This window comes from Schistocerca nitens, chromosome 2 (assembly GCF_023898315.1).
Source record: "Schistocerca nitens isolate TAMUIC-IGC-003100 chromosome 2, iqSchNite1.1, whole genome shotgun sequence".
Taxonomy (NCBI): Eukaryota; Metazoa; Arthropoda; class Insecta; order Orthoptera; family Acrididae; genus Schistocerca; species Schistocerca nitens.
In genome coordinates, this window is record NC_064615.1 from 450165066 (window position 1) to 450185043 (window position 19978).

Consider the following 19978-nt stretch of genomic DNA (forward strand, 5'->3'; position numbering starts at 1 on the left):
CCACAGTCGTTTAATGAACAAAGGAAGAGCATATGGACTATCAGACCAATTGTGTGATTGGATTGAAGAGTTCCTAGATAACAGAACGCAGCATGTCATTCTCAAAGGAGATAAGTCTTCCGAAGTAAGAGTGATTTCAGGTGTGCCGCAGGGGTGTGTCGTATGACCGTTGCTATTCACAATATACATAAATGACCTTGTGGATAACATCGGATGTTCACTGAGGCTTTTTGCGGATCATGCTGTAGTATATCAAGATATTGTAACAATGGAAAATTGTACTGAAATGCAGGAGGATCTGCAACAAATTGACGCATGGTGTAGGGAATGGCAATTGAATCTCAATGTAGACAAGTGTAATGTGCTGCGAATACATAGAAAGAAAGATCCCTTATCATTTAGCTACAATATAGCAGGTCAGCAATTGGAAGCAGTTAATTCCATAAATTATCTGGGAGTACGCATTAGGAGTGATTTAAAATGGAATGATCATATAAAGTTGATCGTCGGTAAAGCAGATGCCAGACTGAGATTCATTGGAAGAATCCTAAGGAAATGCAATCCGAAAACAAAGGAAGTAGGTTACAGTACACTTGTTCGTCCACTGCTTGAATACTGCGCAGCTGTGTGGGATCCGTACCAGATAGGGTTGATAGAAGAGATAGAGAAGATCCAACGGAGAACAGCACGCTTCGTTACAGGATCATTTAGTAATCGCGAGAGCGTTACGGAGATGATAGATAAACTCCAGTGGAAGACTCTGCAAGAGAGACGCTCTACAACTCGGTACGGGCTTTTGTTGAAGTTTCGAGAACAAACCTTCACCGAGGAGTCATGCAGTATATTGCTCCCTCCTACGTATATCTCGCAATGATATCATGAGGATAAAATCAGAGAGATTAGAGCCCACACAGAGGCATACCGAAAATCTTTCTTTCCACGAACAATACGAGACTGGAATAGAAGGGAGAACCGATAGAGGTACTCAAGGTACCCTCTACCACACAGCGTCACATGGCTTGCGGAGTATGGATGTAGATGTAGATTTAAAGAGCTTCTATTCTGTTTTTGTTTAAACTGTTTATCGTCCATGTTTCACATTCATACATGTCTACACTCCATACAAATACTCTTAGAAAAGATTTCCTCACACATAAATCTATATTCGATGTTAAAAAATTTCTCAAAATTTCTCTTCTTCGGAATCTGTTTCTTGCCATTGCCAGTCTACGTTTTATGTCCTCTCTATTTTGGACATCATCACTTATTTTGCTGCCCAAATAGCAAACCTCATGTACTACTTAAGTGTCTAATTTCCTAATCTATTTCCCTCAGCATCGCGTGATTTAATTCAACTAAATTCCATTATCTTCATTATGTTCATGTTATATCCTTCTATCAGGATACCGTCCATCACGTTCAACGAAGACCGTAGCCAATGGGGTGAGGGTTCCAGGGCGTCTTAAATCCTTCACCCCCCACAAGCCCTCCCACCTAAATGAAATTACACTCGACCTAGTTGCTGCGTAGTGAAATTGAAAGATGTTTTTATTTAAAGTCATGCGCCGAAAAAGGGATACGCGCCATCGATAGATTTAAATTATCGATTGCACTGTCAGTTATCGCCCATCCATACTTTAGTCGAGGCCAACGACTGCATATTGTTGACCTTACTTGAGCTCATTTGTTGTTTTATTAATCAATTCAGTTCTTACTTGCAGTTGAATTAAATGTAAATGCTGTTGTTTATTGTTTCTGTTCTGTGTGCTATTGTGATAGTGTTTAATTACAAGTACGTTTGTAACAAGAAAGAAGAGGAAAAACGATTTTGAATCGTCCTCTAGCGTTATGGTAAGTCAAAAATACGTAGGCTCTACTGTAATACCCTAATTACCTATCTATAGCAGTTTAATGTTAGCACTGGTGTCGTTATTTAGAGAGTGGTAGAACTTTGAGGTCGCAATATTTCAGTATTTCACAAGGCAACGGAGCGGTACACGTGTGGCTACGTCCTTGGTTCAACTGCTCTTTCAAGTACTTTGCTGTCTCTGACAGAATTACAGTGTCATCGGCAAACCTCAAGAGCTTTTATTCCTTGTTCCTGGACTGCAATTCCTATTCCAAATTTTTTTCTTATAACAATTAACCATTTTTCCTATAGCAGTAGGTGCCGTAAATACATTCAAAGTTTGCGCGTAAGTGCGCGCACCAATGGTCGCCGAGGAGCCATTCAATGAGCCCGCTGTACACAGGACACTGCTTACGAGATTGTGTGGCCTCGGTGAGCAGAGATGAATTTCTCGGCGCCGCGACGAAACCGCCGTGTCATCGCCGTGTGAGGTCACGGGCCTGCGATCACGTGACCGGCGACGCGACAGCCGCGGAGGCTGTCGGCAGTGCGGCGGTGCGAGCCATGGCGGACAGCGGCTACGTGGAGGTGCGGCCGCCGGCCGGCGCTCTCCGGGGGCTGACGGCGCGGACCAAGGGCAAAGCGGCGCGCTACTTCCGCTTCCTGGGCATCCCTTACGCTGCGCCGCCGGTGGGGCCCCTGCGCTTCCAGGTCAGGCAGCGAAACTTCGCCGCATTTATTACGCATTCGCAGACACGGAATGGAATCCTTGTAAAAGAAACGCGTAAAATAGCTGCTGCAAAGAGGATCGACACGGAGTAGAAAAAAAAAAGTTCGAATGAAACACAGTTTGCTTATTAATACATGACGTCTTGCAGATGACACAAGTACTGCAATAAATAGTATGTCGAGTGTAGTTCTAGAAAGATCTGCTAATGTTATTTTCCTGGATATTAATAAATGGTTTAAAGCCAACTCACTGACATTAAACTTCGAAAAGACTCACTATATGCAATTCAGAACCTATAAGAGGTTTCCACCCAGCATATGCATAAAATACGAAGAAGAGCAGATAGAAGAGGTTGACAGTGTTAAATTCCTGGGATTACAACTTGATAATAAATTCAGTTGGGAAGAGCACACCACAGAACTGCAGAAACGCCTTAACAAATCTGTATTTGCAATTCGAGTGTTAGCAGACATAGGCGACATAAAAATGAAAAAGCTTGCGTACTTTGCCTACTTTTATTCCATAATGTCATATGGTATAATATTTTGGAGTAACTCTTCAAGTCAAACAAAAGTTTCAGAGTCCAAAAGCGTGTAATACGTATTATTTGTGGAGTAAATAATATATCTCTTTTTCCAACAAACAGCTCAATTCATACATACAACACCAGGAACAAAAATGATTTGCACAAGGACTTAAAAGCACTTACTTTAGTTCAAAAAGGAGTCCACTACTCATAAACACTCATCTTCAATTATTTGCCAGCAAACATAAAAAATTTAGTTACAAATAAAGATCAGTTTAAAGGGAGCCTGAAAGACTTACTAGTGGCCAACACCTTCTACTCCATTGACGAATTTTTTAATAGAAACAAATGCTTTATTGTATATACTCATACTATTAGTATTGTTATCTAATCTTAAAAAAAAATTGACATGTTCCACATCCTCGAGGATCTCCTCAGCACGGATCTATGGAACTAAATCTAATGTAATCCAATCTAATCTAATCTTGGAAACAACAGCTGCGTATAAACAAGCGGATTCCATGTTTCTAGAGTGTCGAAAGACGACAGTGTGGCACGACTACTAATCAATTAATCAATGTAAGACCAAGCAGAGTATTTTCGCAAATAGGTGACTGACTGGAGGACTGTCTGTCTAACACGACCCAGTACGCTATAATGGACGGCAACACGAAAGTAACATCGGCTGTGCCTCAAGGAAGCGTAATGGGACCTGCAATAGTTTTCAATATACTTTTTCAGACAGGATCAGCAGCACTGCTTTTGTGTACAGGAAAAGGGCGTCGTTGCACGATTATAAGGGACTGCAGGAATACTCTGACAAAAATTCCACTTAGAGCAATGACTGACAGCTCTGTGTAAATGTGCACAAATATTAGATAATGCAGATTAGAATGAAACAGAATCGTTTAACATCTGACAATAACATTACTGGTGAACATATTGTGCATGTCACACCGTATATGTACAAGGTTTCTCAAAAAGAATTACCTGATTTCAAAATCCCACATTTATTGACAAAAGCATATCACAAAAAACATGGGATGCATTGCAAAAAACTCACAAAATTTTTAAGTTTTAGCTATACTATTATGTTCTATGTATTCAACAGCAGCAGAACGAACGACATCTAGATGGTAATTAAATTCGTCGTAAACTCTACACAATGTATCTGCTTTTACGTAAGTTATAACACGTGCTATTCTGTTCTTACGTCACGAGGTAAAGGGGAGATGAACACAATTTCCTTCAGATGCACCCACAAGAAAAAATCTTGGAGACCAGCAATGCAGAGCTGTGTCTCGTGGTGCTGTACGCCCTATCCAGTGTTGAGGCGGAGTGTCGTTGATAAACTGACGTACATAGTTGTGCCAATGTGCTGTAGCTCCATCCTACTGCAAAATGAAGTCATTGGAGTCCTGAAGGTATGAAAACGTCAATCCTGCAGCATTTGAATATAGCTCAATGCAGGATAGGGTTCACGGGACCCTGACATGCTCATAGTGTATGGAGAGTGTAGGAAGAATGCAGTTCGTTCTTGTACGGCGTCTGTGGCAAGATATCCTAACAGACGTCAACCATCCTCAACCAGCTACGTGAAAGTGGCAGGGTAACACCTAGTAAAAGGAAGAGAAGGAAACAAGTGAAGACAGGAGAAGTGGAAATTAATGTTCTTGCTGCTGTTGCAGCTGATCCGCACAAGGAAGTGACATGAGTCAGGCAAGTTGGTTCAAATGGCTCTGAGCACTATGGGACTTAACATCTGTGGTCATCAGTCCCCTAGAACTTAGAACTACTTAAACCTAACTAACCTAAGGACATCACACACATCCATGCCCGAGGCAGGATTCGAACCTGCGACCGTAGCGGTCACGCGGTTCCAGACTGACGCGCCTAGAACCGCACGGCCACACCGGCCGAGTCAGGCAAGTGTCCTACGCATCTTCCACTGACTCAGTTTCCTTCCCTGTCATATCGCTCCCCATCAAGAGCTGCATGGAAACGATTATGAGCATCGTGTTACCTTCTGTACATGGGCATTAAGAGAGAATGCTCCAGATATATCATGTATCTTGTATAGTGATGAAGCCATATTTACCAATCATGATCAGATAAACAACCGAAACATTCGTTGTTGGTGTGCTGACAATTCCCGTTGGCGTCGTCAGGTGGAACATCAGTGCCCATGGTGTGTAAACGGGTGGTGTGGATAGAGAACCATCAGCTCATAGGCCCGTTTTTCATACACAGAACGCTGAATGCGCACAAGTATTGCAGCCCTCCAACAGACGGGCCATAAGTTCCTCTACAGACTGGAAGGAACCTGTGTTACCAACATGATGGCTGTCTAGCCCATAGGTGCTGAAAGTACTACAGCATGTCTTGACGAATTGTTTCCAAATCGCAGAATACCTGTACCTTGGCCGGACCCTTTCCCCGGATTTGACGCCTACATACGTTTTTCTGTGGGAAAAGCTGAAAAAGTCTGTCTACAAGGACATACCAGCTATACTCAATGATGCGCAAAACGTATTACTGCAGCCTTCTCGGACATCTCTGCTGAAATGCTAACAAGTGTGCAGCAGTCGTTTCATACCAGACTGGAGGCGTGTATTGCCACTACCAGAGGTCAGTTTGAACAGTGACGGCGTTAGGCGTCGGCGACCGCTGACGGCCTCGCGCCCGTAGGAGCCTCACAAAAGGTTTGTTGAAGCTGTTAAAATTAGCTACTTATCTGTCCGTATCTATTTTCGTAAGAATGTACTAGTATTTATCTAGGGGCGTCTGGCAACATTATGACAGTTAAGCCCCATTACAAGATGCATCTAACGCGTACACCTATGCGGCAGGCGCCAAGCGTGCAAGTTTGTGGTTCTGGTAGGCCTATTACGTTACACGATTCATGCGGGAATCAGCGCATGCGCACTAGACGGCAGTAGCGCATGGAACTCTAAGGAGACTGTTTTGTTGTAAAGTTGTTCATGCAGACTAAAATAAAATTTGTAAAATAAATTATTAAATTCTATAGTTAGAGAGAATCCTGATCCCCATATTAAAGAAAGATACATGTTAAACGGAAAATACACTTACTTTTCTGTATACCATCTTCACAGCCCTCTCGGTATGCACAGTTTTTCCGAATTGACACTTAGATCCAATACCAAGCAAATGCAACAATGCTCTGTGGAAGAGACAATACAGGCAGGAGCATTGCCTTGGCCAGTATGTCAGCTCTCTGAAACCAATCCTACTAAGTGACACTTCACACTTTTCTCAAGTTATTTAACAGGTACAAGTGGACAAGTCTTTTATCTCTGAAGGTGTGGTTGCACTAATTTCAGCCATACTTACAAAAGGTACCCCATCCTATGGTAAGTCAATATACAAATACATTTCTTGGCGTATGTATTTGGCTGCTGTCATACATGAAAGATAAAAAAAAAATATTCTGCCGTATAGCATAATCGCATAGCATATTCACTCAATACTATGACAATGAGTACTTTAAGTACCCTACTGTACTTATCAACGTACCTAGCACAAAATGCTTTTTACATCGTCAGTATGGAGGACCCTCAAGACACAGAGACATAGGGAGAAAAATGGGAATCCAGTGCATCAAAAAGAAAAAGAAAGGCTGAGACGATTATATCCAACCAAGCTATGAGTTCGAGTAAGATAAAATTTCTTAAGAAAACTTCAGGTGTGACTACTCCAGAGGCCTCCGATGAAGCTCTTATCCAAGTGTCTTTAGTTTCTGAAACAGATCCAGCTTCAGAGTCTAATGAATCTGTTACCCTTTCTGATGTAGCATCAGAATTGGGTGAAACTCCTGTGATCCGAGATTGCGAGGCGAATAAAGATTTCAAAAGCAATAATCAAGAGCAAGTTGTTCAATGACTCTCGTCATTTATAGAAATAGATCCGGGAAAGTGGGTATTTCCAGTAACATATTCGCAGCGTCATGATTTAATTCAAAATGGTCCCCAACAAAACCTAGAGAAATCAGATGAAAGTTACCTCAAAGATGCAAATAAAATTTCATTTTACTATAAAATTGAGCAACGGCGAAAAGAAACGTCGCAGATGGTTAGCTTACTCCACATCTCAAGACAAATTTTGTTGCTTTCCATGTCGATTTTTTTCACAATTGCAGACACAGATGGTAAAAGATGGATGTTTGATTGGAAAGATCTGAGTAGGATATTGCAAAGGCATTTACAAAGTCAAGTACCCATGGAGTGCATGGCATTCTGTAAAGAAATCAAATACGGAAAAACAGTAGATAAGGAAAATGAGAGACTGATTAGGGAATCACAGATGTACTGGCATAACTTGCCTGAAAGATTGATCCATATTATAAAATATTTACATTCATACAATCAGGCGTTTAGAGGGCATCGAGAATCCCTTAACGTGAACGAAAGCAGAAACAGTGGAAATTTTATATACCTATTTAAACTGTTATCTAAATATAATCTAACACTAAATCAGCACTTGCCATGTTACATTAATGTCCAAATCTGTTATCAACGACATTATAAACAGAGTCAAACAAGCAAAATATTATGCCTTCGTGCTCGATTGTACCATGGATTAGAGCCATATGGAACAAATGTCAATAATGTTAAGATTTTGTAATTCCTCAACTGGAGAGATAGAGGAACATTTCGTTGGGTTTATTGCCGTCGCAGAAACAACGGGAGAGTATTTAACAAATGTCATTCCAAAGGAACTAGACAATAATGGCCTAGACATCCAGAACTGTCGAGGACAGGGATATGATAACGGTGCCAATAAGACTGGTGTTAGAACAAGAATTCTTAGGCCTAATATTAATCCTCGAGCTTTGTTCACGCAGTGCGGATGCCACTGTTGGAATTTGCTGTTGGTAGATGCCGCTAACACTTCTACAACAGCTAAAACGTTTTTCGGGTTCATCAATAAAGCTTATGTGGTTTTTACAGAGTCAACAAGCGTTGGGATCTTATAAAAACTAAACTGAAACTGACATTGAAACCTCTGTCTGCAACACTATGGGAAAGAAGAATCGGAGCTGTAAAAGAGATATTTTGCAATTTGATGATGTTATCGAAAGTGTGAGTGACCTGAAAAACAGAACTGATGATTTCGAAACTCTTAGCGACTCTGAAGCATACTTCACAATCATCTTTTGGAGCTAGAAACCTCTCTTTGCTTATTGGTAAATTTATGACAGTAGGATTTACTGTTTGGAAAGTAAAATTACTGACAATTTCAGGAATAAAGAGAATATGAAAAGTAGACAGCAAGAAAAGCTTTCCCATAAAGAGAAATATGTCAACGTAGAATAGAAATTTAAATGTTGTGAAGTCCTTTCCAACGTATTTGTTTGGCATGTAGTCTTACGCTGGCATGATACGTGGACGATGAACGCTAGAGACAAGAGAGTATAAGCTTCTGATGTGTTGTGCTACACAAAAATTCTGAAAACTTAATGTGTTAATCGAGCAATCAATGACGAAACACTAAGTTGAATTGGAGAAAAAAGAAAATTATGGCACAACATGACTAAGAGAAAGGACAAGTTAAAACGGTAGGTCTTATTGTGAGGCGTCGGGGTGTAGTTAATTTATTAATAGAAGCGAGTACGAGGTAAATAACCCCAGAGAGAGACCAAGCTTCAATGAAGAAAGCAGGTTGATATGTAGTGTGCAGTAGTTATACAGAGTTGAAGAAGATATACTAGTTTGAAGCCACTTTTCCTCTTTTTGAGTCACCAGTCTCCTGACTAGTTTGACGCAACCCGCCATAAAATCCTGTGCGAACCTATTCATCTCAAAGTAACATTAGCATCCTACGTCCTCGATTATTTACTGCATTTATTCCGTCCTCTATCCACTCCGAAGATTTTTTTTTAACGTCTAGAGCTCCCTCAAGTACCATGGAAGTTATCCCTTGCTACCTCAACACATGTCCTATTATCCTGTCCCTTTATTGCTCAGCGTTTTCTATATGTTCTTTTCTTCGCCGATTCTGCAGAAAATCTCACTCCTCATCTTACTCATCTACCTACTTTTCAACGTCCTTCAAGTGCTTCGATTTTCTTCTTTTCCTGTTTTCTCACAGTCCATGATCCATTACCGTACAATTCTGTGCTGCAAATGTACTTTGTCAGAAATTTCTTACTAAGATTAAAGCTGGTGCTATCTACTAGCACACTTCTCTTGGCCAGGAATACCTCTTTGCCTATGCTAATCTGATTTTTATGTTCTCCTTGCTTCGCCCCTCATATGTTACGTTTTCAAGAAGGGACGTCGACCAGATGTGCAGAACTATAGACCTATATCTCTAGCGTCGATCAGTTGTAGAATTTTGGAACACATATTATCTTCGAGTATAATGACTTTTCTGGAGACTAGAAATCTACTCTGTAGGAATCAGCATGGGTTTCGAAAAACACAATCGTGTGAAACCCAGCTCGCGCTATTCATCCACGAAACTCAGAGGGCCATAGACACGGGTTCACAGGTAGATGCCGTGTTTCTTGACTTCCGCAAGGCGTTCGATACAGTTCCTCACAGTCGTTAAATGAACAAAGTAGAAGCATATGGACTATCAGACCAATTGTGTGATTGGATTGAAGAGTTACTAGATAACAGAACGCAGCATGTCATTCTCAATGGAGATAAGTCTTCCGAAGTAAGAGTGATTTCAGGTGTGCCGCAGGGGAGTGTCGTATGACCGTTGCTATTCACAATATACATAAATGACCTTATGGATAACACGGAAGTTCACTGAGGCTTTTTGCGGAAGATGCTGTGGTATATCGAGAGGTTGTAACAATGGAAAATTGTACTGAAATGCAGGAGGATCTGCAACGACTTGACGCATGGTGCAGGGAATGGCAATTGAATCTCAATGTAGACAAGTGTAATGTGCTACGAATACATAGAAAGAAAGATCCCTTATCATTTAGGTACAATGTAGCAGGTCAGCAACTGGAAGCAGTTAATTCCATAAATTATCTGGGAGTACGCATTAGGAGTGATTTAAAATGGAATGATCATATAAAGATGATCGTCGGTAAAGCAGATGCCAGACTGAGATTCATTGGAAGAATCCTAAGGAAATGCAATCCGAAAACAAAGGAAGTAGGTTACAGTACACTTGTTCGCCCACTGCTTGAATACTGCGCAGCAGTGTGGGATCCGTACCAGATAGGGTTGATAGAAGAGATAGAGAAGATCCAACGGAGAACAGCGCGCTTCGTTACAGGATCATTTAGTAATCGCGAAAGCGTTACGGAGATGATAGCTAAACTCCAGTGGAAGACTCTGCAAGAGAGACGCTCAGTAGCTCGGTACGGGATTTTGTTAAAGTTTCGAGAACATACCTTAACCGAGGAGTCAAGCAGTATATTGCTCCATCCTACGTATATCTCGCGAAGAGACCATGAGGATAAAATCAGAGAGATTAGAGCCCACACAGAGGCAAACCGACAGTCTTTCTTTCCACGAACAATACGAGACTGGAATAGAAGGGAGAACCGATAGAGGTACTCAAAGTACCCTCCGCCACACACCGTCAGGTGGCTTGCGGAGTATGGATGTAGATGTAGATGCTTCCAAGGTAGCAGAATTCCTTCACTTCGCTTACTTCGTGGTCCCCAATTTTGGTATTAAATTTATTGCTAATTTCATTTCTGTTGCTCCTCATTAATTTCGTCTCTCTTCAGTCCACTCCAGTCCGTATTCTGTTTTCATTAGAATGTTCATACTATTCAACACGTCTTGTAATTCTTCATCTATTTCACTGACAGTATGAATATAATCAGCAAATATTATCTTTGTTGTCCGTTCACCACGGATTTTTAATCTAACTCTCGAATCTTTATTTTATTTCCGTCATTCCTCCTTCGATGTATACACTGAGCAATAGGGACAAAAGACTACCGCCCTGTCATACAAAATTTGTAATCCGAGCACTAACGTTTCGTCGTCTTCCATTCTCATTGTTCCCTTTTGGTTCTTGTAAATATTGTCTTCCCGTATAGCTTACTCCAATTTTTCCAGAATTTCGAACACCTTGCAACATTTTACGTTGTTGAAGACTTTTTCGTCAAAACTACCGTTCCAAAACCAAACTTTTCATTTTCTAACACATCTTCTATTTCTTTTACTATTATATTAGATGTCTGTTCCGCCTCGCAAAACCATTCAGTGTAGTCTCCCCACATATACACTCTGTCCCCTGTGTTTAACAATGGAATTCCCATTATACTTTTAATGTCGCAGCCCTTCCCTTTATTAAAGCCATATTGGCTTTTTTTCGACCGTGACTGTTTGCTAAAACCTGTAAAAAGGTTTTCAAGAGACCACTGTTTGGCGCGATCCTTTGTTACTTGGTTACATTATTTAATATTACAATACGTTTCGGGGTATAACTGATGATACAAAAATATTTAACATGGATAAACATAGATCTTATAGCAGTTACCTATTTTGGCATGTGTTGTGGCCCGTTTTGTTCATGTGAAATGGCGGTCTTCTTGTGGCGAGTTCACCCACTGCAGTGTCGTACCTCGGCAGTTGTTGCTCATCCGATATTGTAGTGCCTGTGTTGTTAGAAGAACCATGTAGTGTTCCTTCGGACAGGCGTGCTAATTTTAAGAACAAAATTGTCTACATCATGTTCGTATTTATGTTTCGGCCAAATTAGTCCATCTTCCGGTTCAAAACTACAATACAGGGTAACTGTTGCAACCACAGTCCCCGGCTTTGAAATTCCCCCGGAACGATTTAGAAGGACTGCCCCACGTACTTGAACATTCACTGGTTACCAAGCTTCTTGTAGCTCTTTCTGCTTTCGAAAACAAAAATAATTCTTTGCTCTCTCTTTCCCGTACACTTCCAGCCATGTCTCTCTCTCTCTTTCTCTCTCTCTCTCTCTCTCTCTCGCTCTCTCTCTCTCTCCATCATGTCGATGACTCTACGATATTCATGGTACTAAGTAAAATTTGATTTTAGGGACTGTTTTTGTCTGTGCTTACTGTAACACTCCGTCAATTTCTTATGCATTGCAACTGATGTAGCCCGCTTTCTGCACATGTCAAGGTTTTCGAATTTAAATTGGTTTTAGCGTGTTACTTTAAAATTATAAACACCTGTTGCTGTTATTAATACTCCAGCATCATCGCTGTCGTAGCAGTTAGCTAAAGGGACGGTAAAAATCCTATGGTCACCGGTCGTCATCAGGACACAGGAATGTTATCTCTCGAGGCTATCTATGACTCATTCGACCATCAAGTTATGTTTCTCTGTCCAGGAATGGCATTTCGCACTCTTGAGGCGATACGATATGATCGACATTAAAGGCGTGTGAGAGGATGTGTTCTTACCTAATGTCCCAGGTGAGATAAGTAGTCATCTCTTGAGGAACGCTTCTAGGGGGCTATCATGGAAACGGTGTGTGTAGTTGCCTGGTGCGTATACTTGGTTCGCTTCAACAGCCTTTATCGTTAAACGCAGTTTCTAAAATCACTGATGAGTAACACTTATCAAGGCTGATAACGACTGATTATAGTCCATTTAACCGATTATTTGCGAGGACGTACAGCGTATCTCCCAGTTAAATTAACAGATCTGTGATAACATTAACACACTGTTAGGTTTTGTCACTGCGCTAGCGTAATTCATAAAAATGGCATTATGGAATGCATACGTGTCGTAAATACTAATTGACTGTGAAAGGCTTCATTATAATATCACTCTGACTGCTGTGTTACTTCGTGCTACGTCACATATTAGATGTGTTGTCGTTGACTTCAGTCCGAAGATTAGTCTGATGCAAATCTTCACGCTTGTCTATATTGTGTAAGCCTCTTCATCTCTATGTAACTACTGCAACTACATTCCTTTGAATCTGCTTACTGTATTGATCCCCTCGTCTCCCTCGATCATTTTAACCTCCCCCTCCCTCCCCCACTCCTACATCCCTCCACTACTAGACTCATTATTCCATGATGCCTTCAGATATTTCCCATCAATCAATTCTTACTTTAGGTCAAGTTGTGCCATAAATTTCTTCTTTCCTCACTTCGATTCAGTTCCTCTTTAGCAGCAATTGAAGCTTTCAACAACTTCTGGTTCTCTCGATTTCTCCAGGTCTCATCTCCTTAATTTCCAATTTCTTCAGTTTTAATCTGCAATTCATGATCAATAAATTATGGTCCGAGTCGACAGCTACCCCTGGAAGTGTCTTACAGTTTAAAATCTGGTTTCGAAATCTCTATCTTGCCATTACATAATCAACTTGACCTCCAGGTCTCTTCCACGTATACCATCTTCTCGCTTGATTCTTAAACAAAATGTTAGCGATGATTAAATTATTCTCTGTGCAAAATTGTAGTAGGCGTTTCCCTCAATAACTGCTTCCTCCCATTACGTGATTTCTTTCTGGTTTCCCTTCTCTTCCTTTCCCTACCTCCGAATTCTAGTCAGACAATTCAATTTTCTTCTCCTTTAACTATCTGAATAATTTCCTTTATCTCATCGCACATTGTTTCAATCTCTTCATATCAGGATCTAGTTACTATATTAACTGGTACTGCTGTGGTGGTTGCTTGATTCGTGTCTATTTTGGATGTGGTAATGCGTTCACTATTTCATAATAAGTTACCCACAATTCTGTTTTCATATTCATTAGAAGACCTACCTCTTGATTACTGCTTATTGATTTTGTATTTCTAAATTTTTGCTGATGTAACCAGAAGTCTTGTTCTTCCTGCCAACGCACTTCACTAATTCTCACTATATCTAACGTCAACCTACCCACTTCTCTCCTTAAATGCTCTACGTTACCTACCCAGTTCGGGCTCTAACATTCCACGGCCTGTCTCGTAGAATGTCAGTATTGCTTTTCCTGTTGACAACATCCTCCTGAGTAGACCCGTCTGAAAGTCCTAATGGGGGACTATTTTACTTCCGGAGTATATTAGTTAAGAGGATGCCATCGTCATTTAAACATAGAAGAGCTGCATGTCCTCGGTAAAATTAATGGCTGTAGTTTCCCGTTGCTTTCAGCCGTTCACAGTATCAGCACAGCAAGGCCATGCTGGCTAACGTTACAAACCAAATAAGTCACCCTGCGACCTGTTGCCACTACCACTACTGAAAAGGTTTCTGCTCCTCTTCAGGGATCGTAGATTTCTGGTCTCTTCACATATACTCCGCCGCTGTGATTGGACCGAGATATGGCTATCGTATCGCTAAACCCACTCCAGCTCGGCAAGGTTCATATGTCATGAAGAGAAGTATTAGATCCTGAACATATATCTCTTACTGTTAGTGAGTGACGTCATTAGAGACGGAGCACCTGCTCTTGTTCCATAAGCGGAGATTCCAACGGCGATACACCGGAAGTAATTCAACAGTATTATCTGTAAAGCGTAAATTTTGTGCCTGGATTATGTCTTTCGAGACCGCAGACTACTCGCTCATACCTCGATGTCTTAGTGTGAAATGTCACATCTCAAGATCGTATAACGTATCTTTCAGCTCGTTTAACAGGTCTGAGATAATATTAATGCATGTAAATTCTAGTTCGTACTGGTTACTGTTGATTGTGTCGGCGTAAATCCTACGAACGGTATCCTGGGCTATATACTGGTCCGAAAAACTGACTGATTGTAAGCCGACGATGCACTCGAGGGAATAGTTTTCCTTAGATCTATACCTATAAATGACAACAAAATGATGGCGCACACGTAAACATAAAAAATACATTTTTTAAAAAAAATCGCTTTGGGTACTAGATTTCATAACTCCTTCACGTCTAAACCACCTGGGAATTTGAGAGCTCAAAGAGCGCAGCTTGTGCCATTCCTGTTCATTCTCTTCCGATGTGATATACGAAGCTTTTTGTCAAATTATTTACTAGAGCGACAAATGGAGTTACCCTATGACGCCAGTTCTTAATTATCGAAGCAACGTTTCGACCAACTGTTTCAACATATTTTTAAATGAACACACCGCCGTTTCACTATATTGTTGTTTATTTAATTACGACCTAGGTTTCGGCCTTTTATGCCATTTTCAAGTGATTGAATTTATGTCATCTCAATCACTTGAAAATAGCGTTAAAGGCCGAATCCTGGGTCGTAACTAAATAAACAACAATACAGTCAATTGGCGGAGCGTTCATTTAAAAATTATTTTATGACTGTTGCTCAGCAACATCAAAAACTGATTTCAACAAATGCCACAGACTGGGGTAGTTTCAGGGCTTACGTCGCCTTGAGAAGGCGTTGAAAGAAAGAGTGTAGGCACGTACATGAAACTAGAAGATTCTTAAGTTGTCCATACTTAAATGCCTATAAATCTGGTTAAAAATGTAAAATAAATGGAGAACAGTACAATGACTTCACTAGGAATGCAGTAAATAGAATTCCAAAGAACGCAAGCGCTGACAGGTGTAATTGTTACGGAACACTCAGTTCACTAAGTCATTAAGTCGTAGCTGCAAAAATTCTGACATGAATTGTTTACAGAAGAATGGAAAAAGTAGTAGAAATTGACCTCGAAGTAGACAGATTTGGGTTCCGGAAAACTGTAGGAAACCTGAGGCAATTTTGCCCTACGACCTATCTTAGAAGACAGACTGAATGAAAACAAAATTACATTTATAGCATTTCTCGATTTAGAATAAACTTTTAACGTTCACTTGAATACACTCTTCAAAATTCTGAAAGTAGCATGGATGAAATACAGAGAGCGGAACGTTATCTGCTATTTGTACAGAAACCAGACTGAAGTACAAGAAAGAAAAGTAGTAGGTGAGTGCGGAGTGAAACAGGTTTGTGGTCTATCGCTGAAGTAATTCAATCTGTACATTATGGGAGCAGAAAATCTAACCGAATAAAAATATGGGAAAGTAATTAAGGTTGAAGAAATTAAATTTTTGAGATTTACCCAGCACCTGATAATTCTGTCAGAGACGACAAAGGACTTGGAAGACTAGTCAAATGGAATGGATAGTATCTTGAACAGAGGAAATAACATGACCGTCAATAACAAGAAAACAAGGGTAATGGGCTGTAGCTTAGTTAAATCAGGTGATGCTGACGGAATTAGATTAGGAAATGACACACTGAAAGTGCTAGATGAGTTTTTCCATTTTATCAACAACGTAACTGACGATGGCGGAAGTAGAGGCGATATTAAAATACCAACTGGCAACGGCAAGAAAAGCATTTCTGAAAATGAGAACTTTCTTGAATCTAACATAAATTTAAGTTAGGAAGTCTGTTGCTATGTTACAACATATTAAGCAAGGTTTGAACGACGAACCGGAGCTGGCATCAAGGCTAATTGTGCGAATCGATTAATTCCTTTTGCAAAATATTTTAATTAGGCTGAAATTAGTGCTCAGCTAATGTAACCAGTTATATGTGCACCGTTCGGATTGTATGTGTAAAAGCAGTAACCCTCGTTTGAATGTTGTGTGCAAAAATAGTCACGATTAAATAACTCCGGGCTGGTGCGAGACTGATATATCGGACGTTGGGCTAAGATAAGTTTTAACCGTTACATATATATAATTTACGTGCCAAAAACACGTTTCTCTGAGAGTTTTGAAGCGTGCAACTTGTGTACGTTAAACTTGTACGGGTCGCTTCAAACATGGCACGAAGCAAGATAAATGGATGAATCCAAAACGATTTTTTTTATTCCAATGATCTTTAACAGTTGTCGCGAGCTAAATGTAGCATGGAAAGTCCGTTTTCAAGTGAACTGAAGGCGTGAAAATGGGTTAAAGTGAATCAAATAAATAAAAAAATGCATTCTTACGATAAAATTGAAAACTTGCTTTCAAAAATCTAGCTTCATACTGATTTTACGTGTGAGAAACGCATGTTTTTAGTTTTTTTACCGGCACCACATCTATGTTTCAGACTTGTGGGAATTGGTTCAAATGTTGTAAGAAGGTAGACAAATACTTATAATTAACGGTCGTTATTTTGTTTTGGTAAAGACCTGTTACCACGATATAAGGAACATGGCTCGAAAGATGATAAAAAACATCTACCGGATCACTTGTCGCCCGAGCCAACAAAAACGGTTGCCAAGTCTTGTCTGTCTAACGTCAATATTAGGGTAAAGTAGAAGTTGGCCACTAGAATCAAAAATACTCCTACCGTAGCACAAAAAAGGCGAACATGCCCTGGGCAGAATTTGGGATATAAAAGAAGAAACTAGCTTTTCGACTTATCTGGCGGCTTCTAAGACATTTAAATGAAAACACCTTGACACACTCGCGCTTTTTTACGAGTTAACCGTAGTTCCCCAGCGCAATCAACTCTCTCAGACCCACCCCTGTTACATGTATGGTGAGGAGTGTAAGAACAGATAGACAAGAATATATTTCCTTCTAGAAAGTGGGATGCATCTACAGTAGGAAGTGGGTGCATCTATTCTAATGGCTCTGAGCACTATGGGACTTAACTTCTGAGGTCATTAGTCCCCTAGAACTTAGAACTACTTAAACCTAACTAACCTAATGGCATCACACACATCCATGCCCGTGGCAGGATTCGAACCTGCGACCGTAGCGGTCGCACGGTTCCAGACTGTAGCGCCTTGAACCGCTCGGCCACCCCGGCCGGCGTTGCATTTACAATAGGAGGTATCCCAGAGAGGGGATGCCACATCCTACGCTTTAATCACACATTGCGTCATACTTTACGACATGATAAATGCCGTGTTTAATGTTATAAGACATGACATCCCGTATCATGTTGCTTTACTTGACATGATGCATTATCTTACAAGACATGGCTACTAATGCGCAAATGCGACAGGGTGTTTTGATTTAAATGTCTTTAGAGCTGGCAGATGAGTCGAAATTGAATTCCCTTCTTTCACATCCCAAACTCTGCCCAGGACATATTCGGCCTTTTTGTGCTACGATAGGAGCATTTTTCATCCTGATGTAGAGTTCAGTCTTGTACAGAATTTAAACATGTACGATAAACAGTTTAGACTAGAACATAATAGCAGCTTTTCAAGAACACTGAAGATAGATACCTAATGAAGAGAAGCTGAAACGAACTGGAGATAAAAGAAATTTGTGGAATAACTTGACGAAAAGAATGAGTCGGTTTATAGGACTCATTTTGAAGCATCAGGGTTTCGTCAGTTTGCTAATGAGCGGAAGTGTGCTGGGTAAAAGTTGTAGAGGGGGACCAAGGCTTGACCTCGTAGGATGCATTAGTTATGCAGAGATGAAGAGCCTTGTACGGAACAAAGTAGTCTGGGCAGCTGCGACTAGTCTTCGGATTGACGACAACAACAGTAACGCAGCGTTAGTTGTCGAGGGACAGCGTTTCTCTCACCGGCCACTCAGGTTGTGAAGGCTAAATGCATCTAAGGGCAACAGGATTATAAATACCTAACTAGTAGCATGGCACGCCCCCTTTCCTTCTGGCGATGGGACGACACTGAGATGAACTGAAAGCGTTGTGGTGGCATCCCAGGCTAAGACTGCTCATCTCACAGAGGCTGTTCGGAGTGGGCAGAAAGGCGCATACCCACTGCTCGACGGCATACCAGATGTTCTCAGCAGCACAGAGGTTGACCGACGTGGGTAAGAATCGCCTTCATGCCCTCGTAGTTCCTCAGTCTTTCTGACACAATTCAGAAGCGAGCGGTGGTGAATTGTCTTGCTGAAGGTTAGAGTTGCCTGCCGCAGGAGAACAAAGGGGTTTATAAGAGCCGAACGATACGATTCTGCATCACATTCATTGGTGGGAGAAGATAGAAGTATGAGAGGCCCCATTTCACCCCACGTAAACGACCTCCATACGAGAAACCCTCTTCCACTTGCATCACGGTGCACTGTTTTCTTGTAAGCATGCTAGCCTCTGTGCCCTGTGATGTGCGTTGAGTCTGCAGGTACTGGTGTGGGGCTGTGGGTTCTGTGGACCGGTTGTTGTTCAGTAATTTGCTGCGCCGCGGCCCTCTGCAAGCTGTTACAAGCCAGGATAGCCGACGGCGACCACTGTTGTCATCTGCATCTACACTATAATGGTCTGTAACTACGATCGGAAAGTTATAATACATTCGTTTGGTATTTTTACCTTACATTTAATGTCGTTACTTTCATCTCCTGATGTTTTTTTAGAGTTGTATATCTGACAGAAGTCGGTTTTTATGTGTGCTATTTTTCTCTTGACAGCTTGGATGACAATGGATCAGCGATATTACTTGTTTACATAGTTGCCATTACGAGGGCTATTCGGAAAGTAAGGAACGATAGGTCGCGAAATGAAAACCACAGTGAAAATCAAAACTGGTATATTTGCAACAGTTACCTACAACGTCCATCTACTTTTCTCCATAGTCACCGATCCAACTTAGACGTTTGTCGTAGCATTGTACCAACTTTCTAATACCCTCGTAATAGAAGGCAGCCGTGAGTGCTTCCTGCCACTTCTCTACGCTCGCCTACAGGTCGTTGTCTGTACCATAATGTTGTCTTCATAGCCAGCGGTTCATGTGAGCAGAGATGAAATTCAGATGGAGACAATTACGGGCTATATTATGGGTAATCAAACATTTTCAATTGAAAACGATGCAGGAGCTTCCTCATTCCCCTGCAGAATGCGGCTGAAGATTGTCTTCAAGAAGAAAACGCACGACAGTTATGTAATGTTGGCTGCATAGCTTCAGGCGAAATTTCTGACCGGGCCCTCGTACTTGGCTGGAGACACTATTGTTCTAGGTATCTTTAAGTGTTCCCTGTGTGCTCAGAACTAGAAAGAACGACGTAACGCGATCGACGGGCATACTAGAGACACTGCCCAACTCACCTGTGCAAAACTTCATCGGACTTT

The 19978-nt window shown here is 41.1% G+C and overlaps 1 protein-coding gene across 1 annotated transcript in view; it reads left to right on the forward strand.

Annotated features, from left to right (window-relative positions):
* The first annotated feature begins 2400 nt into the window (after positions 1-2400).
* The window catches only part of LOC126236319 (esterase FE4-like), a 236416-nt gene continuing 218838 nt past the window's right edge, over positions 2401-19978 (forward strand). The window contains exon 1 of the mRNA XM_049945533.1: positions 2401-2560. Within this exon, the coding sequence (XP_049801490.1) occupies positions 2414-2560 (147 nt within the window). The 5' untranslated portion in view covers positions 2401-2413. The remainder of the gene's footprint in view (positions 2561-19978) is intronic.